Below are 21,294 nucleotides of genomic sequence, written 5' to 3'. Positions count from 1 at the left end.
ATAGGTTGATTTTTGATCAGTAAGGGAATCAAGGGTTACGGGTGAAGGGCAGGAAAGTGGACGCGAGGAACAGCCATGATTCTAGTGAATGATGGAACAGGCTTGAGAGGCCAAACAGCCTATTCCAGTTCCTATTTCTTATGTTCCAGGCTCTTATACTGCACAACTCTCCAGGATTTTTGTGCTCATCTAATTCTGGCCTCCTGAGCATCCCTGAATTTAATCACTCTACTATTGGTGCCCATACCTTCAGCCACTACCTCAGTGGAAGCTGGACAGAAACTCTGGAAAAGGCACCCAAGTTATATTGGGAATTTGGGAAACCACTATAGAATATTGAATTATTTGATTTTTAAAATGTTAATTAAGAATATTGCATTAATTTTAACCGAGTAGGAAATACTTAAGTTGCAATTATTTTATAGGTTCTTGTATTCAAGACAGTCGGAGCAATGCGACTCCGCCACCTGTGGGGAATAATATGTATTGTGGAAATTAACCATAATATTACTAAATAATTTTAACATGAAGAGGCACTGCTTGTGATTGAGTCAAACTTTGCTAATTTGTCACAGAAGCATAGCAACAGAGGGAGTCTCAGTGATTTTAATTTATCAATTATGTGTTTGGAATTTCATAAACATTCAATAGAAAGGAAATCACAGAGCTGCACTACCAGTAATATTCTTCTGATGGCGATGCAGAGCTTCAGGAATTATCATGCTCACCAGTGCTACTCACTGATCAACCAATGGTGCTGCAACAGTGAATTAACATTTGTAGGTTGTAACTATTGATCTGTAAGAAATGACAGAGTTGCATTCATAAAGTGTCCTTCATGACCTCAAGCCATCCCGCATCATATTACAGCCACTGATGTAATGTAGGAAATGCAGCATCTGTTTGCACACAACCAGCATCTTCAAACACCAATGTGATAACAACCAGAAAACGGCCATAACTTTGGGTTCCCCAGTATCGCATTTGGGAGGGATACTCCAGTAATGTGCTGGGGAACCCCTCCAGAAGGTTCCCAGGTAAAGATTTACCTGGCAATTGCCCAGAGGTGGTTACTTCCGCTGGACAATTGTGCTAGACTGGAAACCATCTGACAAAGAGAAGAGAAAAAAACCCTTTCTAACTCCAGAGCAACTATCCATACACCTAGACACAGTGTCACAGGAGACTCACCACACTACACCTGTGCGCCCCCTGGCCACCCTCTTCCCTCACTAGTCTGGCCCTCAGGCTTCCGTTTGACCCCCCAACCCCCCCCCCCCCCCCCACCCACCCATTCCCCCCATTCCCCCCCATCCCCACCCCCCCATTCCCCCCCTCACCCCCCCCAACCTCCCCAACCCCCTCGCCCCCCCCCCCCCCCCCCCCAGCTCCGGCCTCCTGCTCTCCGGACCGGGAGTCCTGCACCCCCCTCCTTCCTGATCCAGGATAGACCTTCTGCCCCCTTCTCCCTTCCAGTTTAAATCCCCCCACCTCCCAGTAAACCACTTACCAGTGAAACTTACCTGCTCCCTTGTCCCTTTAAACATCCCCTTTACTGCTGTAAAAAGAGGGCCTGCCTTACCTCTCTGCACCCGTTTCTCCACACCACTGCTGCTGGGAGCACACTGCACTGCTGCTGTCTCACCCAGTCTGAGTGTTTTACTGATGCTAGTTGCAGGATAAATCAGAGAGGACTTCACTGCTGTTCTTTGGAAGGATGCCACAAAATTGTTTATATCCATCTGAAAGGACAGAAAAAGCCTTGGTTTAACACCACCTCCAAAAGGCAGCAACTTCGATAGTGCAGCATTCCCTCTGTACTGGAGTGTCAGCCTCAATTATGTAGTGTCTGGATTGGGACTTGAATCCATAAGTTACTGATTTATAGGGGAATTTCACAGTAACTTCATTGCAATGTTAATGTAAACCTTACTTGTGACTAATAAATAAACTTTACTTGAATGTGTACTGGTTGATAACTTTTTTTTTGTATTGTAATGTGTAAGTGTATTTATTTATTTTAAGCTCCAGTAACCTGGCCCCATGCCACGGGATTCATATGTAATGTTAGAAGTGTTTGTGTCTGTTCACACTGACTGGGGAAAACGCTGACACACCCCATTCATAAGTAAGTCTTGCTCTTCCTCTCAGCATTCTGTATGTATCAGAGTCACTAAGGGTCTCTTTCTTGCTTCCAGTGATGCCATCCCCCTGTGACTCAGACCCTTGTCAGAGAGGAGGGACTTGCAATGAACAGGATGGCTCCTATACCTGCCAGTGCCCCCCAGGTTTCAGTGGACAGCGGTGTGAAAAAGGTCTGTGCTTACTCCATCTTCTCCTCTTCTAGAAACTAACTGAGACCCTCTCACACCATCAGGTCCTTTATAACCTGTCTAGTCTGTCACACTGTCATCCCTAGACAGACCTGCAGTCCACAATGTTCAATTACTTGACCAGTTTTCAATTCAGCTTCACTTTTGTGACAGTATTTTTAAAGTTCCTAGCAGGCACAGCTGGAAATTACCCAGCACTGGATAATAATTTGGCAATAAATTGATAAAAATGACAGAGATGAGAGACCACTGATGGGGATAGCACAGTTTTATGCTCCTACAGCAAGGGCTGAGGTTGAGATATAGTCTTCCTCTGTGGCAACATACAAGCAAATTTATTTTGATTTTTTTCTACTACAGTTAGTTAGCCTAGGGAATTAGAATGTAAGACCATAAGATATAGGAGCAGAATTATGCCATTCAGCCCATCAAGTCTGCTCTGCTATTCAATCATGGCTGACATGATTCTCATCTCCATTCTCCTGCCTTCTCCCCATAACCCTTGATCCCCTTATTGATCAAGAACCTATCTATCTCTACAGGCCCCTACAGCCCTCTGTGGCAATGAGTTCCACAGGTTTACCACGCTTTGCTGAAGAAATTCCTCCATCTCAGTTTTAAAGAAGCATCCCATCACTCTGAGGTTGTGCCCTCAAGTTCTAGTCTCTCCCACTAGCAGAAACATCCTCTCCACATCCACTCTACCTAGACCTCTCAGTATTCTGTCAGTTTCGATTAGATCCCCCCTCATCCTTCTAAACTCCAATGAGTATAGACGCAGACTCCTCAACCGCATCTCCTATGACAAACCCTTCATTCCTGGGATCATTCTGAGTTCTGATAGATCAACACAGAGAGACTTTTACCTTGCTTCTAATTCTGTTTCTAGCCCATGTTGCAATATCTGTTCGATGGGATAGTGTAGGGAGAGGTTAACTTTGTATCTAATGTACACTGCGCCTGACCTCGGAGAGATTTGAATGGATAGTGCAGAGAGAGACTTTAATTTGTAGCTAACCCATGTTACAGGCTAAATCGTATCTGGCCAGGGAATGCTTAATGGGCCGTATAGTGACAGAATTGTTATGGTGCTGAAGAAGGCCATTTGGCCCACCATGTCTACACCATCTTTCCAAATGAACATTCTGATTTAATGTCATTGCCCTGCCCTTTTCCTTGTAACACTGAACATTGTTTTGATGCAGCTAGTGCCTTCTTGTATGTCTCGATTGAACCTTTCTCCGCCACACTTCCAGGCAGTACATTCCAGACCCAAACCACTCGATGTACGTAAAAGTCTTTCCATCACATTTGCTTCTTTTGCAAATCACTTTAAATCTGTGCCCTCTCATTCTTGATCCTTTGACGAGCAGGAACAATTTCTCCCTATTTACTGTGTCCAATTTTGCACATTTCTATCAAATCTCCTCTTAGCCTTCTTCTCTCAAGGAGAATAGTCCCAACCTCTCCAATCTATCCTCATAACTGAACTCTGTATCTAACTTACATTTGTACTGGGAGTGTGAGATAGTGTCATGGTAGTTTAATTCTGTTTTGAGCCCATGCTGTACCTGTTTGACGGAATAGTGCAGAGGGAAGTTTACTTTGTATCTAACTCATATTGTGCCTGACCTAGAAATGTTTGCTCGGTCAATTAAAGAGAGTTCTACTTTGTTCCTACACTCTCTGCGGAGAATCCGTGGTGACTGCACCCCCACACTAGTATGTTCAAAATAAGAATAAATCATCTGCAAATAAAATGATATTTTTCTCCATTCTCTCAGAAAGACTCCGCTCCTGTGCGTCGAATCCATGTCGGAATGGTGGAACTTGCAAGGAGGCTCATGGGACTTACCAGTGTGTCTGCCTGTATCGCTTCACAGGAAAGAACTGTGAAACTGGTACGTCCGGAAGACAATAAAAAGAGGGGTCCACTGCCGGATGTGCGTGCAGTAACATGGGGGTCTCATTGTGGAGTAGGTGCGCCGGGAGAATGGTACCTGTGTTACCTCTACCAAAACGGTTTCAGCTTTACCTGTTTAGATTGGGCTGAGATTTTCACTGGGATTTTACCAATAAAACTGGGAAATGGGGGTGAGGAGGGGGGGGAGGAAAGTAGTTAGTAGAATTTTACATCGCAACAATAAAATGGGTGTATGTCATTGCAGGTTAATGACACCAATGTATAGAAGGTCTAACTCTGTGATGTGTGTCTGAATGTCTGTTTATTCCTGATTGACTCTGACTCCTTTTCATTGTTTTATTTTTAACGGAGTTTTGTCCTCTCTCTATAGGTAAACCGGACCCATGTTCATCCAGCCCATGTCAAAACGGTGGTACCTGTTTCCACTACATTGGTAAATACAAGTGTGAATGCCCAAGAGGATTCACCGGCCGGCATTGTGACACAGGTATACTGAGCTCAATCTGTGCAAGAATACAGCAACAAACTGTCCTGTAACATTTCCCTTTGTCTGCAATCTAGAAAGGAATCTCATTTCTACTGACCCCAATTGGATAGAATTCCACATGGTTAAATCGCTTCTCATTGATTACTTTTGTACAGAATCCCATTCCAAATTCCAAATTTGGTCAAATTCCTTCCCACTGACTCATCGTGAGAATCCCAGTAGACCAAGGGCTGAATTTTATCTATTGCTCATCCTCCTGCTAGAAGGGTTGGTCACGATACTACGTGAGGGGTGGCCTTAATGAGCTCAGCATAGGACTTATGCCCCGAGGTGGAAGGAAGTCCCAACCCTGAGAACTATTAGTCAAACAGATTGTGGGTGCTTTTGGGATTGCAAGAAATCCCACGAAGAAGACAGCAATGGATCCTGTCCTCGGAGACGTCTGGGATTTTTGGGTGGGGAGGGATGGGGACCCCAGGGGTAGGGGAATGAGGCTGGGGTTTTGGAAGCTGATGGGGGAGGGGCAGTAAAAAGGTGGGTACCATCTTCCTTCCTGCTTTTTCACCAGAGTTAGTAAAAAAACTGGCCTGCCCATTCTTGCCCAATTTCACCCACCAACCACATGATGGCATGGACAGTGTAATATTCAGATCAATTGACTTGTTAACAAGCTCAAATGTCCATTAATGAGTTCTTTTTAATAGAAGCCGTGTTGCCAATTTCACCGTCTGCCCGACCACCATATTATGAGAAACCTTTACATTGGTGTTGGATTCGTGAATTTAACATGTGCGCAAAATTTGCGGGGCCAACTATCTCCATTTTCAAGCGCAAATCTCTTCCGTTAACTCTCACTGTGAGAATTCCATAGACCAATCCCTTCGCATTGACCCTCGCCATATAGAATCCCAGTAAATGAAATTCCTTATCATTCATTGTTGACTTATAGAATTTCAATAGACCAAATCTATTCTTCTCACCTCTCTTTATAACTTCCATAGGTCAACCCTTCCCATTCACTCCAACATATCAAATCTACTAAATTTCCCACTTAACTCTCATTGTGTTGAATCTCAGTGGGCCAAACAATTAGTTAACCATCATTTCAGGAGCTGGACAAGGATACCATGTTGAAACATGAATTTAGTTAATGTGCCACTTGAGGCTCATTAGTGCCACCTGTATTCCAGGGTCCCACAGCCAAATTATGTCAGTTTTCATTATCAGTTAGATTCTACCCTTTAGATCCAATGCAATTTCTGTACTCTGCTCTGACCAATGTGTTCATTTGAGATTATGCTCCAGCATGACTAGAAAGACAGTAGTCACCATTACTATCAGTGTCATAGGTTTAATTTCTTAATGATGTCTCTATATGTGTCCTGAAGATTGTATAGCTGGTGTTTGAACAATGGGAGACTCCATAGTGAAATATTGATCTGGATTTTGTGGTGAGTAGGGACACTCTCTGATGACTGTGAAGGAAGTCCCACTGAGAGATCCAGTAGTGACAATTTCAGCTCTGTCACAGGATGGAGCAGTCAAGCACATTCACGGATTCTCACAGTTACCCAATCAGAAAACAAAAATGCACTAAAAATCAAATCATGTAATTGTGTTTCCTACAGCAGTTTAAAGATTGGGATATACACATAGGGCTGGATTTAATCCTTCCCCACCAACAGGTTTGAAGGCAGGGAGGGAGGGGGGGAACTTGTTAAATCCAGCAGGCAGCCTGCCAGCCACCTATCTGCCCACCCCAACCCCCACTGCAATTATACCAGTGTTGAAGGTGGCTAGTGGACCAGTAGAGGCCCTTAAGTGAGCAATTAATGTCCACTTAAGGGCCTGATCCTGACACCACCAGGATTTAGTTGTAAGCAGGACTTCTGATCCCATCGAAGGTGATTTGCCCTGCGGCAGGTTCCCAGGCGGCATGACTGTTGACTTTGGTGGGACTGAAAGACCCCATTGCTGGCCAATGGCGAACTGCCACTGCCGCTGGAAAATCCGTAGTGGGTGGTTGGGCCAGCCAATCCTGGCCCATATCATTGTCAACAAGTCAATTATCTTCACGGGCTAATCTCTCAAGTTGGGACATAAGCATCCCATTTGATATTGAAATGGGTTTCTGACCGCCCCCCGCCCCCCCCCCCCCCCCCCCCTCCATCCCCCCTCCATCACAAAGATTGTCAACTTCCATTCCCATAGCATCACCTGCCTTCAGCCCCACCTCAGCCACATTGAACCGAGATACTCATCGGTCACCCAAAGACTGGTCCTTTTCCTCCATCAAACTCAACTGATCCAAAATCGCTGCCTGTATACCTGGGCCAAGTCCCATTCAGTCACTGCTACTCTGTTGGCCCTCATTTGCCTAAACCTCAAATTTTAAATTCTCAACTTTGTACGTGACCCTCTCTATCTTTGTACCGTACCTGCAGCCCCTCCCCAGACTGAACAATGAGATGAAGTTGTTTCTATCAGAGATCCAGATCAATGTTTGGGAGCCATATGCCCATTCCAGCTGCCTTTCTTTTACAACCCCAGTGCAAATTGTTTCTTTAGAGGTGGACTGTGGAATCCCCAGTGAGGTGAAACATGCTGAGGTGCTCATCTCTTCGACCAAGTATGGCTCAGTCGCTCAGTACGTTTGTGAAGCTGGATACGCAGTGCAGCCCAGTACAGGTGAGAGCACCTGTCGATTGGATGGAAGATGGAGCGAAGCTCCGACATGCGAAGGTGAGTGAAACAGTCGCACCACAGCCATGGAGGTCTGCCTCCTGAAAATACATTCAGCTGCCTGGAAGTGGTAGAGAGTGGCAGATTGTAGCCATTACAGGAGTGATAATAGCTGGGTGAGAGTTACAGGAGTGATGATAACTGGTTGTGAGTTACAGGCTGTAATCGAATGAAGTGGTTTGGATGGGTTATGTATTGAATAAGGGATATCAGGGAGAAGGTTACAGGCTGCAATCAAATCCAAGGGTTCAAGTGGTTTAAATGTAGAATAGCGGATTCCCAGGAGTGAGTCACATACGAGGGGTTCCGATGTTTTATATATGGAATGCTGTGTACCTAGGAATGAATGTAATAATGGAGTCATGATTTTGCGTTCCCAATCCCTGGGGAATTTTGGACTTTCTGCAAAGGTTTATATTACAGTCGTTATTTTTCACAGCGCCTGATATACCCACTAATACCGAATCAATTTCTAAACTTGCTCGACAGATGTTTGTCAACAGCTTTCATTGCTCAAGCCAAGGTCAAGAATTCATCCAGCATGCCTCCTGTCATATACATTACCTATTTGTGTACATCACTGTTTAAAAATAAGGGATGGCTCATTTAAGACGGAGATGGGAATTTTGTTACTCTAAGGGTCGTGAATCTCTGGAACTCTCTTCCTCAAAAGACAGTGGAAGCAGAGTCTTTGAATATTTTTAAGGCAGAGCTGGATAGATTCTTCACTAACGAGGGATGAAAGATTATCAGGGTTGGCATAAATGTGGGGTTACAATCGGATCAGCCATGATGTTGTTGAACGGTGGAGCAGGCTCAAGGGGCCAAGTGACCTATTCCTGCTCCTAATTTTTGTATTAGTTTGTATTAAAGCAATAGTCTGACTTTGCCTACTTTTTGCATTATTGAAAAATTGATTTGCAAAACTCTTTACATATGTATAAAAGGCTTTTTATACATATGTAAAGAGCAAGAGGGTAGCCAGGGAGAGGGTTGGCCCACTCAAGGACAAGGGAGGGAATCTATGCGAGGAGCCAGAGGAAATTGTAGAGTATCCCACCCTCCCTCCTCCTCTAACCTAAAAAAAAGACCCAGTGAGAGCAGGGCTTTGGAGAAAACAGGAGGAGGAAAGGTAAGTTTAAAATTTTCATTCACTTTTTTTTCCCTGTGTGTTTAAAAGGGCAATTATGAGTGTGAGGCCAGTATGTTGTTCCCAATGTAGGATGTGGGAGGTCCTGGAGGCTCCTAGCCTCCCGGACGACCATATCTGTGCTGGGTGTGTTGAGCTGCGGTTCCTAAGGGATCATGTTAGGGAACTGGAATTGCAGCTCGAGGACCTTCGCCGGGTTAGGGATAGTGAGGAGGTCATTGACAGGAGCTATCGGCAGGTGGTCACACCGGGACCACGGGAGGAGGGTAACTGGGTAACAGTGAGGAAGGAGAAAGTTCGGTTGATGGTGAGCACCCCGGTGGATGTCCCCTTAATAATAAGTACTCCTGTCTGAGTACTACTGGGGAGGACAGCCCACCTGGGGGAAGCAGCGGTGGCAGTGTCTCTGGAGCTGAGCCTGGCCCAGTAGTGCAAAAGGGTAAGGAAAGGAGGGTAGTGCTAATTGGGGACTCTACGGTGAGGGGGTCAGATAGGCGTTTTTGCGGACACAGACGGGACTCTCGGATGGTGGTTTGCCTCCCTGGTGCAGGGGTCCGGGATGTCTCTGGTCGAGTCCCAGAAATCCTGAAGGGGGAGGGAGAGGAGCCGAAGGTCGTGATGCATATAGGTACTGCTGACATAGGTAGGAAGAGGGAAGGGGTCATGAAAAGAGAATATAGGGAGTTAGGTAGACAGCTGAGAAAGAGGAATGCAAAGGTAGTAATCTCGGGATTGCTGCCTGTGCCGCGAGAGAGTGAGAACAGGAATCGGTGGAGAATGAATGCGTGGCTGAGGGACTGGAGCAAGGGACAAGGATTTGGGTACTTGGATCATTGGGACCTCTTTAGGGGCAGGTGTGACCTGTTTAAAAAAGACGGGTGGCACTTGAATCCCAGGGGGACCAATATCCTGGCGGGAAGGTTGGCTAAGGCTACTGGAGAGACTTTAAACTAGAAAGGTTGGGGGGAGGGAATCGAAATGAGGGGACTGAGAGCGAGGAGGTTAGCTCGCAAATAGATAAGGAATGTAGACAGGGTAAGAGGGAGGTTAGACGAGTGATGGAGAAGGGAAGTGCTCAGGCTGAAGGTCTGAGATGTGTCTATTTTAATGCCAGGAGTGTAGTGAATAAAGTGGATGAGCTTAGAGCGTGGATTGCTGCTTCGAATTGTGATGTGATGGCCATTACGGAGACTTGGATGTCTCAGGGACAGGACTGGGTGCTTCAGGTGCCGGGTTTTAGATGTTTCAGGAAGGACAGGGAGGGAGGCAAGAGAGGGGGGGGGAGTGGCACTGTTGATCAGGGATAGTGTCACGGCTGTAGAGAAGGTGGACGCCGTGGAGGGATTGACTACGGAGTCTCTGTGGGTGGAGGTTAGGAACAGGAAGGGGTCGGTAACTTTGCTGGGTGTTTTCTATAGGCCGCCCAATAGTAACAGAGATGTTGAGGAGCAGATGGGGAAACAGATCCTGGAGAGATGTAGGAATAACAGAGTTGTCGTGATGGGAGATTTTAATTTTCCAAACATAGATTGGAATATCCCTAGGGCTAGGGGTTTGGATGGAGAGGAGTTTGTTAGGTGTGTCCAGGAGAGTTTCCTGACACAGTATGTGGATAAGCCTACTAGAGGAGAGGCTGTACTTGATCTGGTGCTGGCTAATGAACCTGGACAGGTGGAGGATCTCTCGGTGGGTGAGCATCTTGGGGATAGCGATCATAATTCTATCTCCTTCACGATAGCATTGGAAAGAGATAGGATCAGGCAGGCTAGGAAAGTGTTTCTCTGGAGTAAAGGGAAATACAGTGTCATCAGGGAGGAAATTAGACGGGTAAATTGGAAGGAGGCATTCTTGGGGAAAAGTACCGAAGGAAAGTGGAGGATTTTCAAGGAATGTTTGTCTGGAGCTCTGCATGACAACATTCCGATGAGACAGGGGGGTGTTGGTAGGGTACGGGAACCGTGGTGCACGAAGGTTGTGATGAACCTGGTGAATAAGAAAAGAGAGGCGTACAGAAGGTTCAGAGAGCTAGGAGGTGTTAAGGATTTAGAGGAGTATACGGGATGTAGGAAGGAGCTTAAGAAGGAAATTAGGAGAGCGAGAAGGGGTCATGAGAAGACCTTGGCGGGTAAGATTAAGGAGAATCCCAAGGCTTTCTGCAAATATGTCAAGAGTAAAAGGATGAGATGTGAAGGCATAGGACCCTTAAAAGGTGAAGGGGGAAAAGTTTGTGCGGAACCGTTAGAAATGGCGGAGGTGCTTAATGAATACTTTACCTCGGTATTCACGGTGGAAAGGGATCTGGGTGGTTGTACTGCTGGTTTGCGGTGGACAGAAAGGATCGAGCATGTGGACATAAAGAAAGAGGATGTGTTGGAACTATTGAATGGCATCAAGGTTGGTAAGTCGCCGGGACCGGATGGGATGTACCCCAGGTTACTGTGGGAGGCGAGGGAGGAGATAGCGGAGCCTTTGGCGATGATCTTTGCATCGTCGATGGAGACGGGAGAGGTTCCGGAGGATTGGAGGATTGCAGATGTGGTCCCTATATTCAAGAAAGGGAACAGGGACAGCCCGGGAAATTACCGACCGGTGAGTCTAACCTCAGTGGTTGGTAAGTTGATGGAGAGGATCCTGAGAGACAGGATTTATGATCATCTAGAGAAGCTTAGTATGATCAAAAGTAGTCAGCACGGCTTTGTCAAGGGCAGGTCGTGCCTTACGAGCCTGGTTGAGTTCTTTGAAAATGTGACCAAACACATTGACGAAGGAAGAGCGGTGGATGTGGTCTATATGGACTTCAGCAAGGCGTTCGATAAGGTCCCCCATCCAAGACTTCTTGAGAAAGTGAGAGGGCATGGGATCCAAGGGGCTGTTGCCTTGTGGATCCAGAACTGGCTTGCCTGCAGAAGGCAGAGAGTGGCTGTGGAGGGGTCTTTCTCTGCATGGAGGTCAGTGACCAGTGGAGTGCCCCAGGGATCTGTTCTGGGACCCTTGCTGTTTGTCATTTTCATAAATGACCTGGATGAGGAAGTGGAGGGATGGGTTGGTAAGTTTGCTGACGACACCAAGGTAGGTGGTGTTGTGGATAGTTTGGAGGGATGTCAGAAGTTGCAGCGAGACATAGATAGAATGCAAGACTGGGCGGAGAAGTGGCAGATGGACTTCAACCCGGATAAGTGTGTGGTGATCCATTTTGGCAGATCCAATGGGATGAAGCAGCAGTATAATATGAAGGGTACCATTCTTAGCAGTGTAGAGGATCAGAAGGACCTTGGGGTCCGGGTCCATAGGACTCTTAAATCGGCCTCGCAGGTGGAGGATGCGGTCAAGAAGGCGTACGGCGTACTAGCCTTCATTAATCGAGGGATTGAGTTTAGGAGTCGGGAGATAATGCTGCAGCTTTATAGGACCCTGGTTAGACCCCACTTGGAGTACTGCGCGCAGTTCTGGTCACCTCATTACAGGAAAGATGTTGAAGCCATTGAAAGGGTGCAGAGGAGATTTACAAGGATGTTGCCTGGATTGGGGGGCATGCCTTATGAGGATAGGTTGAGGGAGCTTGGTCTCTTCTCCCTGGAGAGACGAAGGATGAGAGGTGACCTGATAGAGGTTTACAAGATGTTGAGAGGTCTGGATAGGGTAGACTCTCAGAGGCTATTTCCAAGGGCTGAAATGGTTGCTACGAGAGAACACAGGTTTAAGGTGCTGGGGGGTAGGTACAGAGGAGATGTCAGGGGTAAGTTTTTCACTCAGAGGGTGGTGGGTGATTGGAATCGGCTGACGTCGGTGGTGGTGGAGGCAAACTCGTTGGGGTCTTTTAAGAGACTTCTGGATGAGTACATGGGATTTAATGGGATTGAGGGCTATAGATAGGCCTAGAGGTAGGGATGTGATCGGCGCAACTTGTGGGCCGAAGGGCCTGTTTGTGCTGTGGCTTTCTATGTTCTATAAATGGGCGAGTTTTAAATGAGTATTTTGCATCAGTATTCACCAAAGAGAAGGACTTGGTGGATGATGAGTCTGGGAAAGGGTGTGTAGATAGTTTGAGCCATGTTGAGATCAAAAAGGAGGAGGTATTGGGGTTCTTGAGAAACATTAAGGTAGACAAGTCCCCAGGGCCTGATGGGATATACCCCAGAATACTGAGAGAGGCAAGGGAGGAAATTGCTGGGGCCTTGAGAGAAATCTTTGTATCCTCACTGGCTACAGGGGAGGTCATGATGTGGAGATGCCGGCATTGGACTGGGGTAATCACAGTAAGAAGTCTCACAACACCAGGTTAAAGTCCTACAGGTTTATTTGGTAGCAAAAGCTTATTTGGTAGCCCTGCTTGTGAACTGAAATCCCACTCAACTGGTGAAGGAGCAGCGCTTCGAAAGCTAGTGGCTTTTGCTACCAAATAAACCTGTTGGACTTTAACCTGGTGTTGTGAGACTTCTTACACGGGAGGTCCCAGAGGATTGGAGAATAGCCAATGTTGTTCCTTTGTTTAAGAAGGGTAGCAAGAATAATCCAGGTAATTACAGGCCGGTGAGCCTTACATCAGTGGTAGGGAAATTATTGGAGAGGATTCTTCGAGTCAGGATTTATTCCCACTTGGAAATAAGTAGACGTATTAGTGAGAGGCAACATGGTTTTGTGAAGGGGAAGTCGTGTCTCACGAACTTGATCGGGTTTTTCGAGGAGGTGACGAAGATGATTGATGAGGGTAGGGCAGTGCATGTTGTCTACATGGACTTCAGTAAGGCCTTTGACAAGGTCCCTCATGGCAGACTGGTGCAGAAGGTGAAGTCGCATGGGATCAGAGGTGAACTGGCAAGGTGGATACAAAACTGGCTCGGTCAAAGAAGACAGAGCGTAGCAGTGGAAGGGTGTGTTTCTGAATGGAGAGCTGTGACAAGTGGCATTCCTCAGGGATCAGTGCTGGGACCTTTGCTGTTTGTAATATATATAAATGATTTGGAGGAAAATGTAACTGGTTTGATTAGTAAGTTTGTGGATGACACAAAGGTTGGTGGATTTGCGGATAGCGATGAGGACCATCAGAGGATACAGCAGGATATAGATCAGTTGGAGACTTGGGCGGAGAGATGGCAGATGGAGTTTAATCTGGACAAATGTGAGGTAATGCATTTTGGAAGGTCTAATATCGATAGGAAATATACAGTAAATAGCAGAACCCTTAAGAGTATTGATAGGCAAAGGGATCTGGGTGTACAGGTACACAGGTCACTGAAAGTGGCAATGCAGGTGGAGAAGGTAGTCAAGAAGGCATGCGGCATGCTTGCCTTCATCGGCCGGGGCATTGAGTTTAAAAATTGGCAAGTCATGTTGCAGCTTTATAGAACCTTAGCTAGGCCGCACTTGGAATATCGTGTTCAATTCTGGTTGCCACACTACCAGAAGGAAATGGAGGCTTTGGAGAGGGTACAAAAAAGATTTACCAGGATGTTGCCTGGTATGGAGGGCATTAGTTATGAGGAGAGGTTGGAGAAACTTGGTTTGTTCTCACTGGAACGACGGAGGTTGAGGGGAGACCTGATAGAAGTCTACAAGATTATGAGAGGCATGGACAGAGTGGATAGTCAGAAGCTTTTTCCCAGGGTGGAAGGGTCAATTACTAGGGGGCATAGGTTTAAGGTGCAAGGGGCAAGGTTTAAAGGAGATATACGAGGCAGATTTTTTACACAGAGAGTGGTGGGTGCCTGGAACCCGTTGCTGGGGGAGGTAGTGGAAGCGGATACAGTCGTAACTTTTAAGGGGCGTCTTGACAAATACATGAATAGGATGGGAATAGAGGGATATGGTCCTGAAAGGGTAAGGGGTTTTAGTTCAATCGGACAGCATGGTCGGTGCAGGCTTGAAGGGCTGAAAGGCCTGTTCCTGTGCTGTAATTTTCTTTGTTCATCCTTTTTGAATTTCATCTTTTTCTTGCATTCTTCGCCTGACTGACTCCTCATTCTTCATGTCTCATATAGTAATGTCATCACAGTCCCAGATAACCTTAGGCTGCTCTCCTCCTTTCTGAGAGAGAGAGCTGACTGGTGGTGATTTTAACTGAGGGTTACCACATCTCAGGTGAGGGGCAGGGTTGAGAAGTGGGGCCTTCATTAATAACTTAGTCGGTACAGGAATTCGCTGTGTTGGTGTCACTCTGCATCACAAACCAACCATTCAGCCAAACTGACCCCCATATCTCATATATTTACCTAAGTGATGGGGAGTTTACTGGGCTGTGCTGCTACTCATGGGTTTATCAGGTTCTTCAGGGCTTACATGAGATTATTGGGCTTTGCAGGGTTTGCATGGCATTGCTGGGTTGTGCGGGTGTTGAAGAGCTTATTGGGTGTTGTGAGGTGGACATTGTGCAGGGGAAAGACTGGACATAGGAGCAGAGAAAATGGTCGCACATGCCTAATAATATTTTGGAGCACATTACTACTGATGTCAAGTCAACTGACTTTTAGTTCCTGCTTTCTCTCTCCTTGCTTTAATGAATTTGAGGGAGATGATGGCATCATGGTAATGTTAGTGGACTACTAAACCAATGGCCCAGGCTCATGCTCTGGGGTTACAGATACAAAGCCATTCTCGCTGCACATAATTAGATCCAAATAGCCCGTTCCCTAGTTGATTCCTTGACTTAGTGATTTAGAAAGCTATCTTGCACACATTCCATGAACTCATCCTTCACACCATTTCTGCAAATTTTGAGTGTCAGTCTACATGAAGATTAAATTCCCCCATGTTTACTGGATTACTATTGTTACCTGCATCTCTAATTTCCTGGTTTATGCTCTGCCCGACACTGCAACTGCTTCTGCCTGTGTTTGCTGCACCTTATTCTTAGCTCCACCCAAACTGGTTCTGCAGCTCGATTTTCTGACTCAAAGATAATGCTTTTAGCTTTAACTTTTTCCTGTTTTTCTCTGATTTCATCTTGGTCACTAATGCCCTAAATTACCTTTATTCACCTTTATTTAACTTCTTGACCCAGTCTCTTATTTTTACCCTAATTGATACTCTCTTCTACAGCCTTCGCATTTCTCTGACCACTTTCGATTTTACCCAAACACTCACCTGCCGCCATTGAGCCACACCACTTGCGTTGCCTTGCTATATAACTTTGTTTTATTTTTTCAATCATCAGCCTATGTATTTAATCAATTTAATTGATTGCAGTGATGCCCCAGACAATCAAGTAGCCTATCAACATCCACTGTTTGCATCACTTGGGTGAGGTGCTGAAGTGCAATCAGCATCACAGAACACAATGTAGCAATAATCATGGTTTTCCAAAGAAGAGAGAAAGTTGGAAAGTGTAAATGTTGATAACATGTTAAAACTCTGTCCTCAAATATCAATGAATGTTCCTTACAGCCTGTTTGAATGGTGGGGTGTGTAAGGGTGGATTAACACCTTTCTGTGAGTATCAGAAAGCAGACGCTGGATAAGAGGTGAAGTTGGATAAGAGGTGAAGCTGCAGTTGGAGAAATAAGGAACTGGCCACCTGACAGTTCAAAATGCATCAATTCTGATTTTTGCAATATTTCATGGCAGACCCTAATGAGATAGAGAGTAAAACCTCTTCTGCATTGTTTCAACAAGTATACCTGGGTGAATCATCACACAGGTTATATACAGAATAAAACTTCCTCTACAGTGCCCCATCAAACACTTGAATGGTTAGACATAGCACACATTAGATGCAGAGTAAAACCTCATCTGTAAGCAGTGTTTTTAAGCAGTTCTGATGTTTGTGAGGATGCCATGTGGCGTTATTTTTATTACAATACATTGTAAATTGGGAGGAATCGTTGATGCCAGTTTAACCCCACTGGAATATCAGATAGAGCACTGAATGAACAGAAATCTGGCATTACCTAGGCATGGGAGGAAATTGCAGGGGCTCTGACTCAAATTTTTAATTCCGGGGAGGTGCCAGAGGACTGGAGAACAGCTAATGGGGCCCCACTATTTAACAAAAGTTGTAAAGACAAGACTAAAGACCAGCAAGTCTCACGTCTGTGGTTGGGAAACTACTGGAGAAGATTCTGCAGGAGAGAATCTATCTCCATTTGGAGAGGCAAGGTTTGATCAGGGATAGTCAGCATGGTTTTGTCAGAGGTCATGCCTAACAAATTTGATTGAATTTTTTGAGCATGTAACCAAGTGTGTGGATGAGGGTAGTGCGGTTGATGTAGATCACATGGATTTCAGCAAAGCCTTTGATAAAGTCCCAGATGGGAGACTTATTAAGAAGGCTAATGCACATGGGATACAGGGTGATCTGACGATGTGGATACATAATTGGTTTAGCGGTAGGAGACAGAGAGTGGTGACAGACTGCTGCTTTAGTGACTGGAGGCCAGTGATCAGTGGTGTACCACAGGAATCCGCGCTGGGCCCTCTATTGTATATCATTTATATAAATGACATAGATGACTATGTGGGGGGTAGGATCAGTAAGTTTGCCGCTGACACAAAGATTGGCCGGGTGGTTAACAGTGAGGTTGAGTGTCTTGGATTACAGGAAGATATAGACGAGTTGGTCAAATGGGCAGATAAGTAACAGATGGAATTTAACCCTGAAAAGTGTGAGGTGATGCACTTTTTAAGGAGTAATTTGACAAGGAAGTATACTATGAAAGATCCGACACTGGGAAGTTCCGAAGAACAAAGGGACCTTGGCGTGTTTGTCCATAGATCTCTGAAGGCAGAAAGGCAGGTTAATAGAATGGTGAAAAAGGCATGTGGCATATTCACCTTTATCAATTGGGGTATAGATTTCAAAAACAGAGAGGTCACAATGGAGCTGTATAGAGCTTTGGTGAGGCCACAGCTGGAGTACTGTGTGCAGTTCTGGTCGCCACATTATAGGAAGGACATGAACGCACTGGAGGGAGTGCAGAGGATGTTGTCTGGGATGGAACATTTAAGTTATGAAGAGAGTTTGGATAGGCTTGGGTTGTTTTCATTGTAAGAGTTTTAACAACACCAGGTTAAAGTCCAACAGATTTATTTGGTAGCAAATACCATTAGCTTTCGGAGCGTTGCTCCTTCGTCAGATGGAGTGTTTCGTTGGAGCAGAGAAGACTAAGGAGCGACCTGATTGAGATGGGCGGCTCGGTAGCACAGTGGTTAGCACTGCTGCTTCACAGCTCCAGGGACCTGGGTTCGATTCCCGGCTTGGGTCACTGTCTGTGGGGAGTTTGCACATTCTCCTCATGTCTGCGTGGGTTTCCTCCGGGTGCTCCGGTTTCCTCCCACAGTCCAAAGATGTGCGGGTTAGGTTGATTGGCCATGCTAAAAAATTGCCCCTTAGTGTCCTGAGATGCGTAGGTTAGAGGGATTAGTGGGTAAAATATGTAGAGATATGGGGGTAGGGCCTGGGTGGGATTGTGGTCGGTGCAGGCTCGATGGGCCGAATGGCCTCTTTCTGCACTGTAGGGTTTCTATGATCTATGCTCAAGATTATGAGGGGCATCAACAGGGTGGATAGGGAGCAGCTGTTCCCCTTAGTTGAAGGGTCAGTTATGAGGGGACAAAAGTTAAATTTAAGGGGTGGAGCGATATGAGGAAAAACCTTTTTATTCAGAGGGATTGACTGTCTGGAATGCGCTGCCTAGGAGGGTGGTGGAGGCAGGATGCCTCACATCCTTTAAAAAGTACCTGGATGAGTACTTGGCATGCCATAACATTCAAGGCTATGGGCCAAGTGCTGGCAAGTGGGATTAGATGGGCAGGTCAGCACATTTCATGTGTCGGTGCAGACCCGATAGGCCAAAGGGCCTCTTCTGCGCTGTAGTGTTCTGTGATTCTGTAACTGACCCAACTAGATTCCAATATGCAACTTATTAATTAATGTTAGAATTACAAATCAGCGCAATTCCATTTGTATCCATGAGTTTGCAGTCTGCCTCACGCTGTGTAGTTAGAATTCACACTTTAACCATTTCCCCAGCCCGGATGATCATTCAGTGATATTGTGTTTCTTTGTGTTGTGCCAGTTGTGAATCCCTGCATCCTAAGCCCCTGTGGTGCTCGGGGTTTCTGCCGCACTGTAAATGAATCGTATATCTGCACTTGCAAAGTTGGATACTCAGGAAAACACTGCGATGCAGGTAAGGAGCAAGTGGTAACACTCACCGTACAACCATTTAGATGGGTACAGTGTTTCGGGAGTCGGTACAAACGTTACAGAGCTGAAATGACAGTCAATCAGTACAGGCATTAACAGGGGTGAGTGGCAAACAATCAGTACAGGCGTAGAGCAGGTGGGAGTGACAGACAATCAGTACAGGCATGAGAGGAAGTGGGAATGACAGACAATCAGTATAGATGTCAGAGAAGGTGGAGTGAAAGACAATCAGTATCGGTTAGATTAATGTAATATACAAACCAGAGCTGGGAGTAACTTGAGAGCAGCTGAAAACAAAGTTGGAGCAAGACTGAGCTAAAATTAAACATCCCAAGCTCCCAATGAATGGAGGCTCCATAACTGTATTCTCCAACATCACAGACCGCACCTGGGACACTTTGTATAATTTTGATTCCATCACCTCAGAAAGGATATTATTGCCAAGAAGGTTCACCAGACTTGTTCCGGGGATGGTGGGACTGTCTCATTTGGCAAACTTGGCCTGTATTCTCTAGAGTTTGGAAGAATTAGAGGTGATCTCATTGAAACCTACAAAATACTTAATGGACTGGACCGAGTAGATGCAGGTAAGATGTTTCCCTTGGTTGGTCAATCTAGAACCAGCGGACCCAATTTCAAAATAAGGGGAAACGCCATTTAGGACCATCTTCAGAGAAATTTCTTTACTCAGAGGGTTGTGAATCTTTGGAATTGAAACTGTCCTTTAATTGCTGTCACAGTACAACTAATAAGAAAACATGGCTCCTGCAATCCCACAAATGCACTGGCTTGCAAAATACAGCAAGTCAGATAAAATACACAATACCTAACAATCTCTAGCATCATTAAGTATGTTTAAAGCAGAGATTGACTGATTTCTGATTAACAATAACATAAAGGGTTATGGGAATAGTGTGGGTAAAAGATATTGAAGTATCTGATCAGCCATGATCACATTGAATGGTGAAGTAGGATCAATGGGCTGAATGGCCTACCCCTTTTCCTATGTCCCTTACTTGAACCCATAACCCTGTGACCTAAAGGCTAGAGTGCTGCTAACTGAGCCATAGCAGGCAAGAGAGACCCAGGATTTACACAGATAAATCATTGGAGGTGTTAGGACAAGCTGGTAATGCTGATTAAATAATAAAAGTGATCATTGGTTCTATAAATAGAGGCACGTAAGAAAAGATGATATGCTAAAAATTGTACATGGCTGATTTGGCCTCGATTGTGGCATTGTTCCACTCTGAGTACCAGAGTAGGTTCACTAGAAATATCTAATAACTCTCATCCCAGGTATATGTGCAGAGACTAGAGAAGCTAGAATTTGTCTCTTTAGAGCAGGATTTAATTGTTGCTCAAAATTATGAAGGTTTTTTTTTACATTCTTTCATGGGTATGTGGGCGTCGCTGGCCAGCCAGCATTTATTGCCCATCCCTAATTGTCCATGAGAAGGTGGTGGTGAGCTACCTTCTTGAATCGCTGCAGTCCATGTGACCCACAGTGATATTAGGGAGGGAGATTCTGACCCAGCGACAGTGAAGGAATGGCGATATATTTCATAGTAGGGATGGTGTGTGATATGGAGGGGAATTTGCAGGTGGTGGTGTTCCCATGTGTCTGCCATTTTGTCTGAGTAAATAAGAGACACAGTTTCCCCTGGCAGAAGGTTTGTTCACAAATGAATCAAAGGAGAGTTGAGGAGACCAGTTTTTAGGCACAGTTTTGAACTCTTAAAAGGGTGATGGAAGCAGATTCAATCATAACTTTCAAAATGGAATTGGAAATACACTCAAAAAAGAAAGGATTTTCCGGACTGTGAGAAAAAAACTGGAGAGTGGAACTAATTGTATAGCTCCTTCGAACAGGCATGATGGGCAGAATGGTCTTATTCTGTGCTGTCAGATCCTATGAACCTTACCACAGGAAATTCAATGGGTAGGATAGAGTCCCAGGTGAGGTAGGTTGTACATGAGCAGTTGAAGGAGATTAAACGGATTGCACACAGGCTCATAGAACATAGAACATAGAACAGTACAGCACAGAACAGGCCCTTCGGCCCACGATGTTGTGCCGAGCTTTATCTGAAACCAAGATCAAGCTATCCCACTCCCTATCATCCTGGTGTGCTCCATGTGCCTATCCAATAACCGCTTAAATGTTCCTAAAGTGTCTGACTCCACTATCACTGCAGGCAGTCCATTCCACACCCCAACCACTCTCTGCGTAAAGAACCTACCTCTGATATCCTTCCTATATCTCCCACCATGAACCCTATAGTTATGCCCCCTTGTAATAGCTCCATCCACCCGAGGAAATAGTCTTTGAACGTTCACTCTATCTATCCCCTTCATCATTTTATAAACCTCTATTAAGTCTCCCCTCAGCCTCCTCTGCTCCAGAGAGAACAGCCCCAGCTCCCTCAACCTTTCCTCATAAGACCTACCCTCCAAACCAGGCAGCATCCTGGTAAATCTCCTCTGCACTCTTTCCAGTGCTTCCATATCCTTCTT

The 21,294-nt window shown here is 45.5% G+C and overlaps 1 protein-coding gene across 1 annotated transcript in view; it reads left to right on the top strand.

Annotated features, from left to right (window-relative positions):
* The window catches only part of sned1 (sushi, nidogen and EGF-like domains 1), a 173,778-nt gene that overhangs the window by 98,186 nt on the left and 54,298 nt on the right, over positions 1-21,294 (top strand). The window contains exons 12-16 of the mRNA XM_078202977.1: positions 2,199-2,315; positions 4,118-4,234; positions 4,628-4,744; positions 7,313-7,486; positions 18,647-18,760. Of these exons, the coding sequence (XP_078059103.1) occupies positions 2,199-2,315; positions 4,118-4,234; positions 4,628-4,744; positions 7,313-7,486; positions 18,647-18,760 (639 nt within the window). The remainder of the gene's footprint in view (positions 1-2,198; positions 2,316-4,117; positions 4,235-4,627; positions 4,745-7,312; positions 7,487-18,646; positions 18,761-21,294) is intronic.

This window comes from Mustelus asterias, chromosome 3, assembly GCF_964213995.1.
Source record: "Mustelus asterias chromosome 3, sMusAst1.hap1.1, whole genome shotgun sequence".
NCBI lineage: Eukaryota > Metazoa > Chordata > Chondrichthyes > Carcharhiniformes > Triakidae > Mustelus > Mustelus asterias.
The sequence above is the reverse complement of the archived record's forward strand: the minus strand, read 5'-3'. Positions and strand labels throughout refer to the sequence as shown.